General features: G+C 36.7%; 2 protein-coding genes across 2 annotated transcripts; both read left to right on the forward strand.

Annotated features, from left to right (window-relative positions):
• Positions 1 to 352: 352 nt before the first annotated feature.
• Positions 353 to 1,862, forward strand: LOC137400297 (uncharacterized). Its single transcript, XM_068086626.1, has 2 exons — positions 353 to 474; positions 975 to 1,862. The coding sequence occupies exons 1-2, from the start codon at positions 429 to 431 to the stop codon at positions 1,469 to 1,471; spliced, it is 543 nt and encodes a 180-aa protein (XP_067942727.1). The 5' UTR covers positions 353 to 428; the 3' UTR covers positions 1,472 to 1,862.
• A 9,109-nt stretch (positions 1,863 to 10,971) lies between these two features.
• Positions 10,972 to 12,506, forward strand: LOC137400298 (uncharacterized). Its single transcript, XM_068086627.1, has 2 exons — positions 10,972 to 11,093; positions 11,594 to 12,506. Exons 1-2 carry the CDS (start codon positions 11,048 to 11,050, stop codon positions 12,088 to 12,090), a joined length of 543 nt encoding a protein of 180 aa, XP_067942728.1. The 5' UTR covers positions 10,972 to 11,047; the 3' UTR covers positions 12,091 to 12,506.
• The last annotated feature ends 3,183 nt before the right edge of the window (positions 12,507 to 15,689 follow it).

Here is a 15,689-nt window from a genome sequence, read left to right on the forward strand (position 1 = left end):
TCACTACATCTACTTTTGAATCCTCAAAGTGACTATTATTTTGGTCAATCAACATTTTACAACCAGTTCTACTTGGGCGCTGTCTTTGTATCACTACATCTACTTTTGACAAAAAGTGTGTGTTTCATCTAGTGCAGTTGAATGGGCAAAACAAGTAGCAGAAGTTATCTTCCTCCGCTAGTCTGCATTATTTTCTCTCAGCTAGCTGACTCCCATCTCTGTGGTGGTTTAAGTTATGATATTTGATTGTGCGGAAACTTTGTATGACTACTGACTAACTATTCAATTATCTGGAAAAGGGCATTTTCTAGAACATTCTATCAAGCGCTCTCACTTCAAACAGCTCGCAAGCCGCTCATAATACTCTAGTATCGCTTACTGTGACATCTGTTGACCTCACAACCAACTTTTTGGGTAAGAAAGTGAAGATGTCAGACGTTTATGATTGCAGAGATAATGATGATTTGACGAATGGTAAGTTATTAGAAATGTTCGCTGTGAAGTAAGTGCATAGGTGCTTACACAAGTGCCTTGTTACCCGATGGATAAGATGAACACCATTGGTCTACATTAGAATATAACTAAATTTATTTACATGTTACATATTTAAATTTATTCATGTCTAGTGTCTCGGCAAGTCATGTGCAAAGCATATCCAATTAAACTATGCAGCAGTCACAGTAAACCATGCTATATGTCTAACAAACAACACAAAGTGCCCTACAGTCAAATTATTAAAATAAGAGCAAAGCTGCATAATAAGAAAACTAAATATACATGTCCATACACTATAGGACTGTTTAGGTAATCCTAGAATCTGTAACGCACTGAATGAGGAGATGACACCTTATTGGTCAATTTAAAGCTTTATCTTGTACGTACTTCTCTAGTAGAATTGTACAAAAAAAGATTAAACCTTTCTACATAGAACGATTGCCTATCATAGGTTAGCTCTATTGCCATTTTGCTTTTAGATGAACACTTCGACAATTTTAAAATTGCTGGCTTGCCAGGTGAAACGACACAGAGATCGTACTGCGTAGCTCAGCTTCAGTCAGAGTCGGGAGAGCCTGAACAGATCTTCACCAGACCTAATGCGTCAGGAGTATTCACTTCAGAAAGGATTTGTGATGATTTTGCTAAATACTACAAAGATAATAAACAGTCAGGCAAGACACTGATAGTGTATACCAATTATTCTCCAACATGGAGGTGCCCAGAGGTTTGGATGGATCTGCAAGAAAAGTACGACATAGAAATAGAGATGAGAGCGGCTAGCCCATATGCCAGAGGAGAATCTGAAGTGAAAGAAATGTTAAGAAGCAATAAACACATTCGGCTGAATGCTTTCAGACCTAATGATTGGCAAGTTGTGGCTAATATGATAAAGGAACCACATATTCCACCATCAGCAGAAAGGTTGGCAGCGGATGCTAAGGCTCAAGCAGTTTTTAATAGTTGGCGCAATTAACTGGATAGAAGATTGTCTCATGCTTGCTGTTTGTGTGTGTAGAAAACTATTACTTGGATCAGAATACATGATACTTTTCCAGACAATACTATGACATTGCGCCTGCTGGCAGACAATAACTAAGGTAGTGAAGACAACTCCTACTGAGTAGCTTTTTAATGAGATAAATAGGTTAGTCTATTGAGCTATTTATTCAAACTTGTCTGTATAGTCAGCAAGAATGTATTAATTATTATATTACTATTTATATCTCTTCATTTTTTTAATATCTGGGTCCATCAGGACGCCTGTTTCACTCCATCTAAACAGCAATGACCTGAGTGTGGCTGTCAAAAGGCTTGCAACCTTATGATTGTAACAACAAGTATGTTTTACTCCAGCTGAACAGCAATGACCTGAGTGTGGCTGACCAAAAGCTTGCAACATTATGATTGTAACAACAAGTATGTTTTACTCCAGCTGAACAGCAATGACCTGTTGTGGCTGTCCAAAAGCTTGCAACATTATGATTGTAACAACATGTCTGTTTTACCCCAGCTAAACAGCAATGACCTGTTTGTGGCTGCCAACAGGTTTGCAGCCTTATGATTGTAACAACTTGCCTGTTTCACTCCATCTAAACAGCAATGACCTGAGTGTGGCTGTCAAAAAGCTTGCAACCTTATGATTGTAACAACAAGTATGTTTTACTCCAGCTGAACAGCAATGACCTGAGTGTGGCTGTCCAAAAGCTTGCAACATTATGATTGTAACAACAAGTATGTTTTACTCCAGCTGAACAGCAATGACCTGTTGTGGCTGTCCAAAAACTTGCAACATTATGATTGTAACAACATGTCTGTTTTACTCCTGCTGAACAGCAATGACCTGTTTGTGGCTGTCAACAGGTTTGCAGCCTCATGATTGTAACAACTTGCCTGTTTCACTCCATCTAAACAGCAATGACCTGAGTGTGGCTGTCAAAAAGCTTGCAACCTTATGATTGTAACAACAAGTATGTTTTACTCCAGCTGAACAGCAATGACCTGAGTGTGGCTGTCCAAAAGCTTGCAACATTATGATTGTAACAACAAGTATGTTTTACTCCAGCTGAACAGCAATGACCTGTTGTGGCTGTCCAAAAGCTTGCAACATTATGATTGTAACAACATGTCTGTTTTACTCCTGCTAAACAGCAATGACCTGATTGTGGCTGTCAAAAAGCTTGCAACCTTATGATTGTAACAATATGTCTGTTTTACCCCAGCTAAACAGCAATGACCTGTTTGCGGCTGTCAAAAAGCTTGCAACCTTATGATTGTAACAATATGTCTGTTTTACTCCAGCTGAACAGCAATGACCTGTTTGTGGCTGTCAACAGGTTTGCAGCCTTATGATTGTAACAACTTGCCTGTTTCACTCCAGCTAAACAGCAATGACCTGATTGTGGCTGTCAAAAAGCTTGCAACCTTATGATTGTAACAATATGTCTGTTTTACCCCAGCTAAACAGCAATGACCTGTTTGCGGCTGTCAAAAAGCTTGCAACCTTATGATTGTAACAATACGTCTGTTTTACTCCAACTGAACAGCAATGACCTGTTTGTGGCTGTCAACAGGTTTGCAGCCTTATGATTGTAACAACTTGTCTGTTTTACTCCAGCTAAACAGCAATGACCTGATTGTGGCTGTCAAAAAGCTTGCAACCTTATGATTGTAACAATATGTCTGTTTCACCCCAGCTAAACAACAATGACCTGTTTGTGGCTGTCAAAAAGCTTGCAATCTTATGATTGTAACAATATGTCTGTTTTGCTCCAGCTAAACAGCAATGTCCTGTTTGTAGGTGTCAACAGGTTTGCAGCCTTATGATTGTAACAACTTGTCTGTTTTACTCCAGCTAAACAGCAATGACCTGATTGTGGTTGTCAAAAAGCTTGCAACCTTATGATTGTAACAATATGTCTGTTTTACCCCAGCTAAACAGCAATGACCTGTTTGTGGCTGTCAACAAGCTTGCAGCCTTACGATTGTAACAACATGTTTATTTTACTCCAGCTAAACAACTGACTTAAAAACCACTGCTTAAACTGAAGCCTAGACAAAATGTTAAACTTGATGACTTATAACAATTACTTATACTGTACTCTAGATAAGAGGTCAAATTTGATGACTTATAACAACTACTTTTACTGTACTCTAGATAAGAGGTCAAACTTGATGACTTATGACAACTACTTACACTGTATTTTAGAGAAGGGATAGATCCATGAAAACATCTAGTTGTGCTGACCTCTTTTTTCTCGATGAGCAGAGAACAGATTTCTCTAGAAGGGTCCATGAGAGTCCATTACTCAAAGCAATCGCCTCTCTGTTGCTTCAGCACAGTCATCGGAGACCACAGATGGGCTGGCTGAGCAAATAAACATGACTTAGGTAGACAACTCCAAGCTCAAAAGCAAGATTGTGTTGAAACTAGTCATGGCATTAACTTTTACATTCACATAAAGAAAGCAGCTGAGAATGGCTTAAATGGTTCAATATATAGTAGATGTTTGTAGTGCTCATAGACTTACAAGTCTAATAATAGTCAAACCTTGACTTATGATCACTACTACATATACACTATCATAATATACAGTCAAACCTTGATTTATGATCACCACTAAATTTGCACTATCATAATATACAGTCAAACCTTGACTTATGATCACTACTACATATACACTATCATAATATACAGTCAAACCTTGACTTATGATCCCACTACATATACACTATCATAATATACAGTCAAACTTTGACTTATGATCACTACTACATATACACTATCATAATGTACAGTCAAACCTTGACTTATGATCACCACTACATATACACTATCATAATATACAGTCAAACCTTGACTTATGATCACCACTACATATATACTATCATAATATACAGTCAAACCTTGACTCATGATCACTACTACATATACACTATCATAATGTACAGTCAAACCTTGACTTATGATCACCACTACATATACACTATCATAATATACAGTCAAACCTTGACTTATGATCACCACTGCATATACACTATCATAATATACAGTCAAACCTTGACTTATGATCACCACTACATTTACACTATCATAATATACAGTCACACCCTGACTTATGATCACCAGTACATATACACTATCATAATATACAGTCAAACCTTGACTTATGATCACTGCTATATATACACTATCATAATACACAGTCAAACCTTGACTTATGATCACCACTATATATACACTATCATAATATACCGTCAAACCTTGACTTATGATCACTACTACATTTACACTATCATAATATACAGTCAAACCTTGACTTATGATCACTACTACATATACACTATCATAATATACCGTCAAACCTTGACTTATGATCACTACTACATATACACTATCATAATATACAGTCACACCCTGACTTATGATCACCAGTACATATACACTATCATAATATACAGTCAAACCTTGACTTATGATCACCACTATATATACACTATCATAATATACTGTCAAACCTTGACTTATGATCACTACTACATTTACACTATCATAATATACAGTCAAACCTTGACTTATGATCACTACTACATATACACTATCATAATATACCGTCAAACCTTGACTGATGATCACCACTACATATACACTATCATAATATACAGTCAAACCTTGACTTATGATCACCACTGCGTATACACTATCATAATATACAGTCAAACCTTGACTTATGATCACCACTACATGTATACTATCATAATATACAGTCAAACCTTGACTTATGTTCACCGCTACATATACACTATCATAATATACAGTCAAACCTTGACTTATGATCACTGCTAGATATACACTATCATAATACACAGTCAAACCTTGACTTATGATCACCACTATATATACACTATCATAATATACCGTCAAACCTTGACTTATGATCACTACTACATTTACACTATCATAATATACAGTCACACCCTGACTTATGATCACCAGTACATATACACTATCATAATATACAGTCAAACCTTGACTGATGATCACCACTACATATACACTATCATAATATACAGTCAAACCCTGACTTATGGTCACTACTACATATACATTATCATAATCTACAGTCAAACCTTGACTTATGATCCCCATTACATGCGCATTATCATAATATCCAGTTAGCAATTCCATGTAAAAGACTGAGTCATTATAGGTAAAAATGCTTTTTTGATCCGACTGCTCGATTTCAGAAGTCAAGCAGTCAGATGGGTCAAACATTTTTCTCTTTTATAACTACATGTATTTTCACATAAAACAATAGTGATACAACCAATGAGCACAGGTGAATGAACAATATTTTTTTCTGCTTTCAAACAAAATATAATTTAATATAAATGATGCATATACACTACAATACATCAATAATATGTAACTATACACACGTTAATGCAGTCACACAAAGTACAGACTCACACCAAAATTTTAATGACTAGGATGGAATTGGGTTTTAGCACTCAGAATATGTTTTATAGTACGGTTCCATCTGGGTACATGCCAATCTCATTGTTTGGTAAAGGTGGTCTTGTATACTCACATGAATATGTTGATGAGAATATTGTACACAGCCACCACGTGCTGAGTCATGTTTTTACGTTTTAAAATAAACGTGTTTTAAAACTTTTAAAACATTTGCGTTGAAAACAGAGCTGCGGAAGGATGCTGTAAGGATGTCACCAATGAGTACGATGAAAATTCAACCTCCGATCACAAATATTTGTGCAATTATACGAATAGTGATGCTTACATCTTATGCAGTACTTCGTTGTTAATAGGAAGTTTTCAAAAATACCTCCCTTGAACCGGAGGGTTGAATCGCTTCAAAGAATTGAACATGCTACATTTGAAACACTTTACACGCTATGAAGATTTAAAATATGACAAAAATTCATTGCGTGTAACACTAGTGAAAGTGCTAGCTGAGTCATGTTAGGATACAATGCCTTTATTGCAGCTTTGGTCTAAAACTCTGTTGTCAAGACATTCTCTGTAGCTTGCAGGTCACATACTTCCATCTGCATGGCAGCCACTGACAAGTTGATAGGAAGTACACCAGTTCCCCATCACAATCTATTCTAGTGACTAAGGACACTTTTATGAGCTGAGTTAACCTTTCTACTTTGTCAAAGTAACTAAAGGGCCTGAAAACCCTTGACTCAGGGTGTTGGCATGGTCACGGTAGCGTTGTACATCATTGTCTTCCCGTTCATAACGTTTATATATACATGTATAACTGTATATTTGGCCAAAACATTATGTTGTGTGATGCAGTTTTTAGGTTGCTTACAATAATTATACAGCACATAGGTTATACAGAACAGATCAACATTATGTTGTGTGATGCAGTATTTAGGTTGCTTACAATAATTATACAGCACATAGGATATACAGAACAGATCAACATTATGTTGTGTGATGCAGTATTTAGGTTGCGTACAATAATTATACAGCACAAAAGTTATACAGAACAGATCCAGTGAGTTTCACTAGCTATTTCACCCACGAAAATCAGCACAAGCACTTGGGCCGCTCCAAGTAGGCGAGTGGGCCACATTTGGCCCACGGAGCATAGTTTGGCGAAACTTGTCCTAGCTGATCGCCTTCGCTCCAATTTTTTCACTTCATAGCTTTTTGCGACTGAGATTGGGCGTTGTGCGCCTTGTTATTGTACGCAAAAATTCAGGGAATTCCCCTTTCAGCAGCCGCTTCATTTAATTTACCGTATTTAGACTTCCTATTGAATCCTCAACGTGACTGTCTGGTCTATCGACATTTCACATCTGGTTACAATTGATACAACCAGTTCTTCTTTGTATCACTTCATTTACGTGTATGGATTTTCTATTGAATCCTCAAAGTGACTATTATTTTGGTCAATCAACATTTTACAACCAGTTCTACTTGGGCGCTGTCTTTGTATCACTACATCTACTTTTGAATCCTCAAAGTGACTATTATTTTGGTCAATCAACATTTTACAACCAGTTCTACTTGGGCGCTGTCTTTGTATCACTACATCTACTTTTGAATCCTCAAAGTGACTATTATTTTGGTCAATCAACATTTTACAACCAGTTCTACTTGGGCGCTGTCTTTGTATCACTACATCTACTTTTGAATCCTCAAAGTGACTATTATTTTGGTCAATCAACATTTTACAACCAGTTCTACTTGGGCGCTGTCTTTGTATCACTACATCTACTTTTGAATCCTCAAAGTGACTATTATTTTGGTCAATCAACATTTTACAACCAGTTCTACTTGGGCGCTGTCTTTGTATCACTACATCTACTTTTGAATCCTCAAAGTGACTATTATTTTGGTCAATCAACATTTTACAACCAGTTCTACTTGGGCGCTGTCTTTGTATCACTACATCTACTTTTGAATCCTCAAAGTGACTATTATTTTGGTCAATCAACATTTTACAACCAGTTCTACTTGGGCGCTGTCTTTGTATCGCTACATCTACTTTTGAATCCTCAAAGTGACTATTATTTTGGTCAATCAACATTTTACAACCAGTTCTACTTGGGCGCTGTCTTTGTATCACTACATCTACTTTTGAATCCTCAAAGTGACTATTATTTTGGTCAATCAACATTTTACAACCAGTTCTACTTGGGCGCTGTCTTTGTATCACTACATCTACTTTTGAATCCTCAAAGTGACTATTATTTTGGTCAATCAACATTTTACAACCAGTTCTACTTGGGCGCTGTCTTTGTATCACTACATCTACTTTTGAATCCTCAAAGTGACTATTATTTTGGTCAATCAACATTTTACAACCAGTTCTACTTGGGCGCTGTCTTTGTATCACTACATCTACTTTTGAATCCTCAAAGTGACTATTATTTTGGTCAATCAACATTTTACAACCAGTTCTACTTGGGCGCTGTCTTTGTATCACTACATCTACTTTTGAATCCTCAAAGTGACTATTATTTTGGTCAATCAACATTTTACAACCAGTTCTACTTGGGCGCTGTCTTTGTATCACTACATCTACTTTTGAATCCTCAAAGTGACTATTATTTTGGTCAATCAACATTTTACAACCAGTTCTACTTGGGCGCTGTCTTTGTATCACTACATCTACTTTTGAATCCTCAAAGTGACTATTATTTTGGTCAATCAACATTTTACAACCAGTTCTACTTGGGCGCTGTCTTTGTATCACTACATCTACTTTTGAATCCTCAAAGTGACTATTATTTTGGTCAATCAACATTTTACAACCAGTTCTACTTGGGCGCTGTCTTTGTATCACTACATCTACTTTTGAATCCTCAAAGTGACTATTATTTTGGTCAATCAACATTTTACAACCAGTTCTACTTGGGCGCTGTCTTTGTATCACTACATCTACTTTTGAATCCTCAAAGTGACTATTATTTTGGTCAATCAACATTTTACAACCAGTTCTACTTGGGCGCTGTCTTTGTATCACTACATCTACTTTTGAATCCTCAAAGTGACTATTATTTTGGTCAATCAACATTTTACAACCAGTTCTACTTGGGCGCTGTCTTTGTATCACTACATCTACTTTTGAATCCTCAAAGTGACTATTATTTTGGTCAATCAACATTTTACAACCAGTTCTACTTGGGCGCTGTCTTTGTATCACTACATCTACTTTTGAATCCTCAAAGTGACTATTATTTTGGTCAATCAACATTTTACAACCAGTTCTACTTGGGCGCTGTCTTTGTATCACTACATCTACTTTTGAATCCTCAAAGTGACTATTATTTTGGTCAATCAACATTTTACAACCAGTTCTACTTGGGCGCTGTCTTTGTATCACTACATCTACTTTTGAATCCTCAAAGTGACTATTATTTTGGTCAATCAACATTTTACAACCAGTTCTACTTGGGCGCTGTCTTTGTATCGCTACATCTACTTTTGAATCCTCAAAGTGACTATTATTTTGGTCAATCAACATTTTACAACCAGTTCTACTTGGGCGCTGTCTTTGTATCGCTACATCTACTTTTGAATCCTCAAAGTGACTATTATTTTGGTCAATCAACATTTTACAACCAGTTCTACTTGGGCGCTGTCTTTGTATCGCTACATCTACTTTTGAATCCTCAAAGTGACTATTATTTTGGTCAATCAACATTTTACAACCAGTTCTACTTGGGCGCTGTCTTTGTATCGCTACATCTACTTTTGAATCCTCAAAGTGACTATTATTTTGGTCAATCAACATTTTACAACCAGTTCTACTTGGGCGCTGTCTTTGTATCGCTACATCTACTTTTGAATCCTCAAAGTGACTATTATTTTGGTCAATCAACATTTTACAACCAGTTCTACTTGGGCGCTGTCTTTGTATCGCTACATCTACTTTTGAATCCTCAAAGTGACTATTATTTTGGTCAATCAACATTTTACAACCAGTTCTACTTGGGCGCTGTCTTTGTATCGCTACATCTACTTTTGAATCCTCAAAGTGACTATTATTTTGGTCAATCAACATTTTACAACCAGTTCTACTTGGGCGCTGTCTTTGTATCACTACATCTACTTTTGAATCCTCAAAGTGACTATTATTTTGGTCAATCAACATTTTACAACCAGTTCTACTTGGGCGCTGTCTTTGTATCACTACATCTACTTTTGAATCCTCAAAGTGACTATTATTTTGGTCAATCAACATTTTACAACCAGTTCTACTTGGGCGCTGTCTTTGTATCACTACATCTACTTTTGAATCCTCAAAGTGACTATTATTTTGGTCAATCAACATTTTACAACCAGTTCTACTTGGGCGCTGTCTTTGTATCACTACATCTACTTTTGAATCCTCAAAGTGACTATTATTTTGGTCAATCAACATTTTACAACCAGTTCTACTTGGGCGCTGTCTTTGACAGCAAAAATACTTCGATTGAATATGTAATACATGTATTTTTATTCACAGCGTGCTTCACTGGCGCGAAAATAAACAACAGCCTCTAAAATGTTTCTACGGAATTCATTGAGCTCTTTATTTATAGAAGTTTGAGTTATGCACCCTTATCCGTAAATAGTCACACGAGAGGGTAACTCCTAAAATATTCGGTCTGTTCGGTCGTTCAGCTTTTCGTATCTACTGCGACATTTCACATCTGGTTCCAATTGATACAACCAGTTCTTCTTTGTATCGCTACATCTACTTTTGACAAAAAGTGTGTGTTTCATCTAGTGCAGTTAAATGAGCAAAACAAGTAGCAGAAGTTATCTTCCTCCGCTAGTCTGCATTATTTTCTCTCAGCTAGCTTACTCCCTTCTCTGTGGTGGTTTAAGTTATGATATTTGATTGTGCGGAAACTTTGTATGACTACTCACTGACTATTCAAATATCTGGAAAAGGGCATTTTCTAGAACATTCTATCAAGCGCTCTCACTTCAAACAGCTCGCAAGCCGCTCATAATACTCTAGTATCGCTTACTGTGACATCTGTTGACCTCACAACCAACTTTTTGGGTAAGAAAGTGAAGATGTCAGACGTTTATGATTGCAGAGATAATGATGATTTGACGAATGGTAAGTTATTAGAAATGTTCGCTGTCAAGTAAGTGCATAGGTGCTTACACAAGTGCCTTGTTACCCGATGGATAAGATGAACACCATTGGTCTACATTAGAATATAACTAAATTTATTTACATGTTTCATATTTAAATTTATTCATGTCTAGTGTCTCGGCAAGTCATGTGCAAAGCATATCCAATTAAACTATGCAGCAGTCACAGTAAACCATGCTATATGTCTAACAAACAACACAAAGTGCCCTACAGTCAAATTATTAAAATAAGAGCAAAGCTGCATAATAAGAAAACTAAATATACATGTCCATACACTATAGGACTGTTTAGGTAATCCTAGAATCTGTAACGCACTGAATGAGGAGATGACACCTTATTGGTCAATTTAAAGCTTTATCTTGTACGTACTTCTCTAGTAGAATTGTACAAAAAAAGATTAAACCTTTCTACATAGAACGATTGCCTATCATAGGTTAGCTCTATTGCCATTTTGCTTTTAGATGAACACTTCGACAATTTTAAAATTGCTGGCTTGCCAGGTGAAACGACACAGAGATCGTACTGCGTAGCTCAGCTTCAGTCAGAGTCGGGAGAGCCTGAACAGATCTTCACCAGACCTAATGCGTCAGGAGTATTCACTTCAGAAAGGATTTGTGATGATTTTGCTAAATACTACAAAGATAATAAACAGTCAGGCAAGACACTGATAGTGTATACCAATTATTCTCCAACATGGAGGTGCCCAGAGGTTTGGATGGATCTGCAAGAAAAGTACGACATAGAAATAGAGATGAGAGCGGCTAGCCCATATGCCAGAGGAGAATCTGAAGTGAAAGAAATGTTAAGAAGCAATAAACACATTCGGCTGAATGCTTTCAGACCTAATGATTGGCAAGTTGTGGCTAATATGATAAAGGAACCACATATTCCACCATCAGCAGAAAGGTTGGCAGCGGATGCTAAGGCTCAAGCAGTTTTTAATAGTTGGCGCAATTAACTGGATAGAAGATTGTCTCATGCTTGCTGTTTGTGTGTGTAGAAAACTATTACTTGGATCAGAATACATGATACTTTTCCAGACAATACTATGACATTGCGCCTGCTGGCAGACAATAACTAAGGTAGTGAAGACAACTCCTACTGAGTAGCTTTTTAATGAGATAAATAGGTTAGTCTATTGAGCTATTTATTCAAACTTGTCTGTATAGTCAGCAAGAATGTATTAATTATTATATTACTATTTATATCTCTTCATTTTTTTAATATCTGGGTCCATCAGGACGCCTGTTTCACTCCATCTAAACAGCAATGACCTGAGTGTGGCTGTCAAAAAGCTTGCAACCTTATGATTGTAACAACAAGTATGTTTTACTCCAGCTGAACAGCAATGACCTGAGTGTGGCTGTCCAAAAGCTTGCAACATTATGATTGTAACAACAAGTATGTTTTACTCCAGCTGAACAGCAATGACCTGTTGTGGCTGTCCAAAAGCTTGCAACATTATGATTGTAACAACATGTCTGTTTTACTCCTGCTAAACAGCAATGACCTGATTGTGGCTGTCAAAAAGCTTGCAACCTTATGATTGTAACAATATGTCTGTTTTACCCCAGCTAAACAGCAATGACCTGTTTGCGGCTGTCAAAAAGCTTGCAACCTTATGATTGTAACAATATGTCTGTTTTACTCCAGCTGAACAGCAATGACCTGTTTGTGGCTGTCAACAGGTTTGCAGCCTTATGATTGTAACAACTTGCCTGTTTCACTCCAGCTAAACAGCAATGACCTGATTGTGGCTGTCAAAAAGCTTGCAACCTTATGATTGTAACAATATGTCTGTTTTACCCCAGCTAAACAGCAATGACCTGTTTGCGGCTGTCAAAAAGCTTGCAACCTTATGATTGTAACAATACGTCTGTTTTACTCCAGCTGAACAGCAATGACCTGTTTGTGGCTGTCAACAGGTTTGCAGCCTTATGATTGTAACAACTTGTCTGTTTTACTCCAGCTAAACAGCAATGACCTGATTGTGGCTGTCAAAAAGCTTGCAACCTTATGATTGTAACAATATGTCTGTTTTACCCCAGCTAAACAACAATGACCTGTTTGTGGCTGTCAAAAAGCTTGCAATCTTATGATTGTAACAATATGTCTGTTTTGCTCCAGCTAAACAGCAATGTCCTGTTTGTAGGTGTCAACAGGTTTGCAGCCTTATGATTGTAACAACTTGTCTGTTTTACTCCAGCTAAACAGCAATGACCTGATTGTGGTTGTCAAAAAGCTTGCAACCTTATGATTGTAACAATATGTCTGTTTTACCCCAGCTAAACAGCAATGACCTGTTTGTGGCTGTCAAAAAGCTTGCAACCTTATGATTGTAACAACAAGTATGTTTTACTCCAGCTAAACAGCAATGACCTGTTTGCGGCTGTCAAAAAGCTTGCAACCTTATGATTGTAACAATACGTCTGTTTTACTCCAGCTAAACAGCACTGACCTGATTGTGGCTGTCAAAAAGCTTGCAACCTTATGATTGTAACAATATGTCTGTTTTACCCCAGCTAAACAGCAATGACCTGTTTGTGGCTGTCAAAAAGCTTGCAATCTTATGATTGTAACAATATGTCTGTTTTGCTCCAGCTAAACAGCAATGTCCTGTTTGTAGGTGTCAAAAAGCTTGCAACCTTATGATTGTAACAACACGTCTGTTCTACTCAAGCTAAACAGCACTGTCCTGTTTGTGGCTGTCAACAGGTTTGCAGCCTTATGATTGTAACAATATGTCTGTTTAACTCCAGTTGAACAGCAATGACCTGTTTGTGGCTGTCAAAAAGCTTGTAACCTTATGATTGTAACAACATGTCTGTTTTACCCCAGTTGCACAGCAATGACCTGTTTGTGGCTGTCAACAAGCTTGCAGCCTTACGATTGTAACAACATGTTTATTTTACTCCAGCTAAACAACTGACTTAAAAACCACTGCTTAAACTGAAGCCTAGACAAAATGTTAAACTTGATGACTTATAACAATTACTTATACTGTACTCTAGATAAGCGGTCAAACTTGATGACTTATAACAACTACTTATACTGTACTCTAGATAAGAGGTCAAATTTGATGACTTATGACAACTACTTACACTGTATTTTAGAGAAGGGATAGATCCATGAAAACATCTAGTTGTGCTGACCTCTTTTTTCTCGATGAGCAGAGAACAGATTTCTCTAGAAGGGTCCATGAGAGTCCATTACTCAAAGCAATCGCCTCTCTGTTGCTTCAGCACAGTCATCGGAGACCACAGATGGGCTGGCTGAGCAAATAAACATGACTTAGGTAGACAACTCCAAGCTCAAAAGCAAGATTGTGTTGAAACTAGTCATGGCATTAACTTTTACATTCACATAAAGAAAGCAGCTGAGAATGGCTTAAATGGTTCAATATATAGTAGATGTTTGTAGTGCTCATAGACTTACAAGTCTAATAATAGTCAAACCTTGACTTATGATCACTACTACATATACACTATCATAATATACAGTCAAACCTTGATTTATGATCACCACTACATTTACACTATCATAATATACAGTCAAACCTTGACTTATGATCACTACTACATATACACTATCATAATATACAGTCAAACCTTGACTTATGATCCCACTACATATACACTATCATAATATACAGTCAAACCTTGACTTATGATCACTACTACATATGCACTATCATAATGTACAGTCAAACCTTGACTTATGATCACCACTACATATACACTATCATAATATACAGTCAAACCTTGACTTATGATCACCACTACATATATACTATCATAATATACAGTCAAACCTTGACTCATGATCACTACTACATATACACTATCATAATGTACAGTCAAACCTTGACTTATGATCACCACTACATATACACTATCATAATATACCGTCAAACCTTGACTTATGATCACCACTGCGTATACACTATCATAATATACAGTCAAACCTTGACTTATGATCACCACTACATATATACTATCATAATATACAGTCAAACCTTGACTTATGTTCACCGCTACATATACACTATCATAATATACAGTCAAACCTTGACTTATGATCACTGCTAGATATACACTATCATAATACACAGTCAAACCTTGACTTATGATCACCACTATATATACACTATCATAATATACCGTCAAACCTTGACTTATGATCACTACTACATTTACACTATCATAATATACAGTCACACCCTGACTTATGATCACCACTACATATACACTATCATAATATACAGTCAAACCCTGACTTATGGTCACTACTACATATACATTATCATAATCTACAGTCAAACCTTGACTTATGATCCCCATTACATGCGCATTATCATAATATCCAGTTAGCAATTCCATGTAAAAGACTGAGTCATTATAGGTAAAAATGCTTTTTTGATCCGACTGCTCGATTTCAGAAGTCAAGCAGTCAGATGGGTCAAACATTTTTCTCTTTTATAACTACATGTATTTTCACATAAAACAATAGTGATACAACCAATGAGCACAGGTGAATGAACAATATTTTTTTCTGCTT

Source organism: Watersipora subatra, chromosome 7 (assembly GCF_963576615.1).
Source record: "Watersipora subatra chromosome 7, tzWatSuba1.1, whole genome shotgun sequence".
Lineage (NCBI taxonomy): Eukaryota > Metazoa > Bryozoa > Gymnolaemata > Cheilostomatida > Watersiporidae > Watersipora > Watersipora subatra.

Coding starts and splice junctions, on each gene's coding strand:
- LOC137400297 (XM_068086626.1), top strand. CDS start 429: ATGTCAGACGTTTATGATTGCAGAGATAATGATGATTTGACGAATG. Junction 475..974: donor TAATGATGATTTGACGAATG/GTAAGTTATTAG, acceptor TTTTGCTTTTAG/ATGAACACTTCGACAATTTT.
- LOC137400298 (XM_068086627.1), top strand. CDS start 11,048: ATGTCAGACGTTTATGATTGCAGAGATAATGATGATTTGACGAATG. Junction 11,094..11,593: donor TAATGATGATTTGACGAATG/GTAAGTTATTAG, acceptor TTTTGCTTTTAG/ATGAACACTTCGACAATTTT.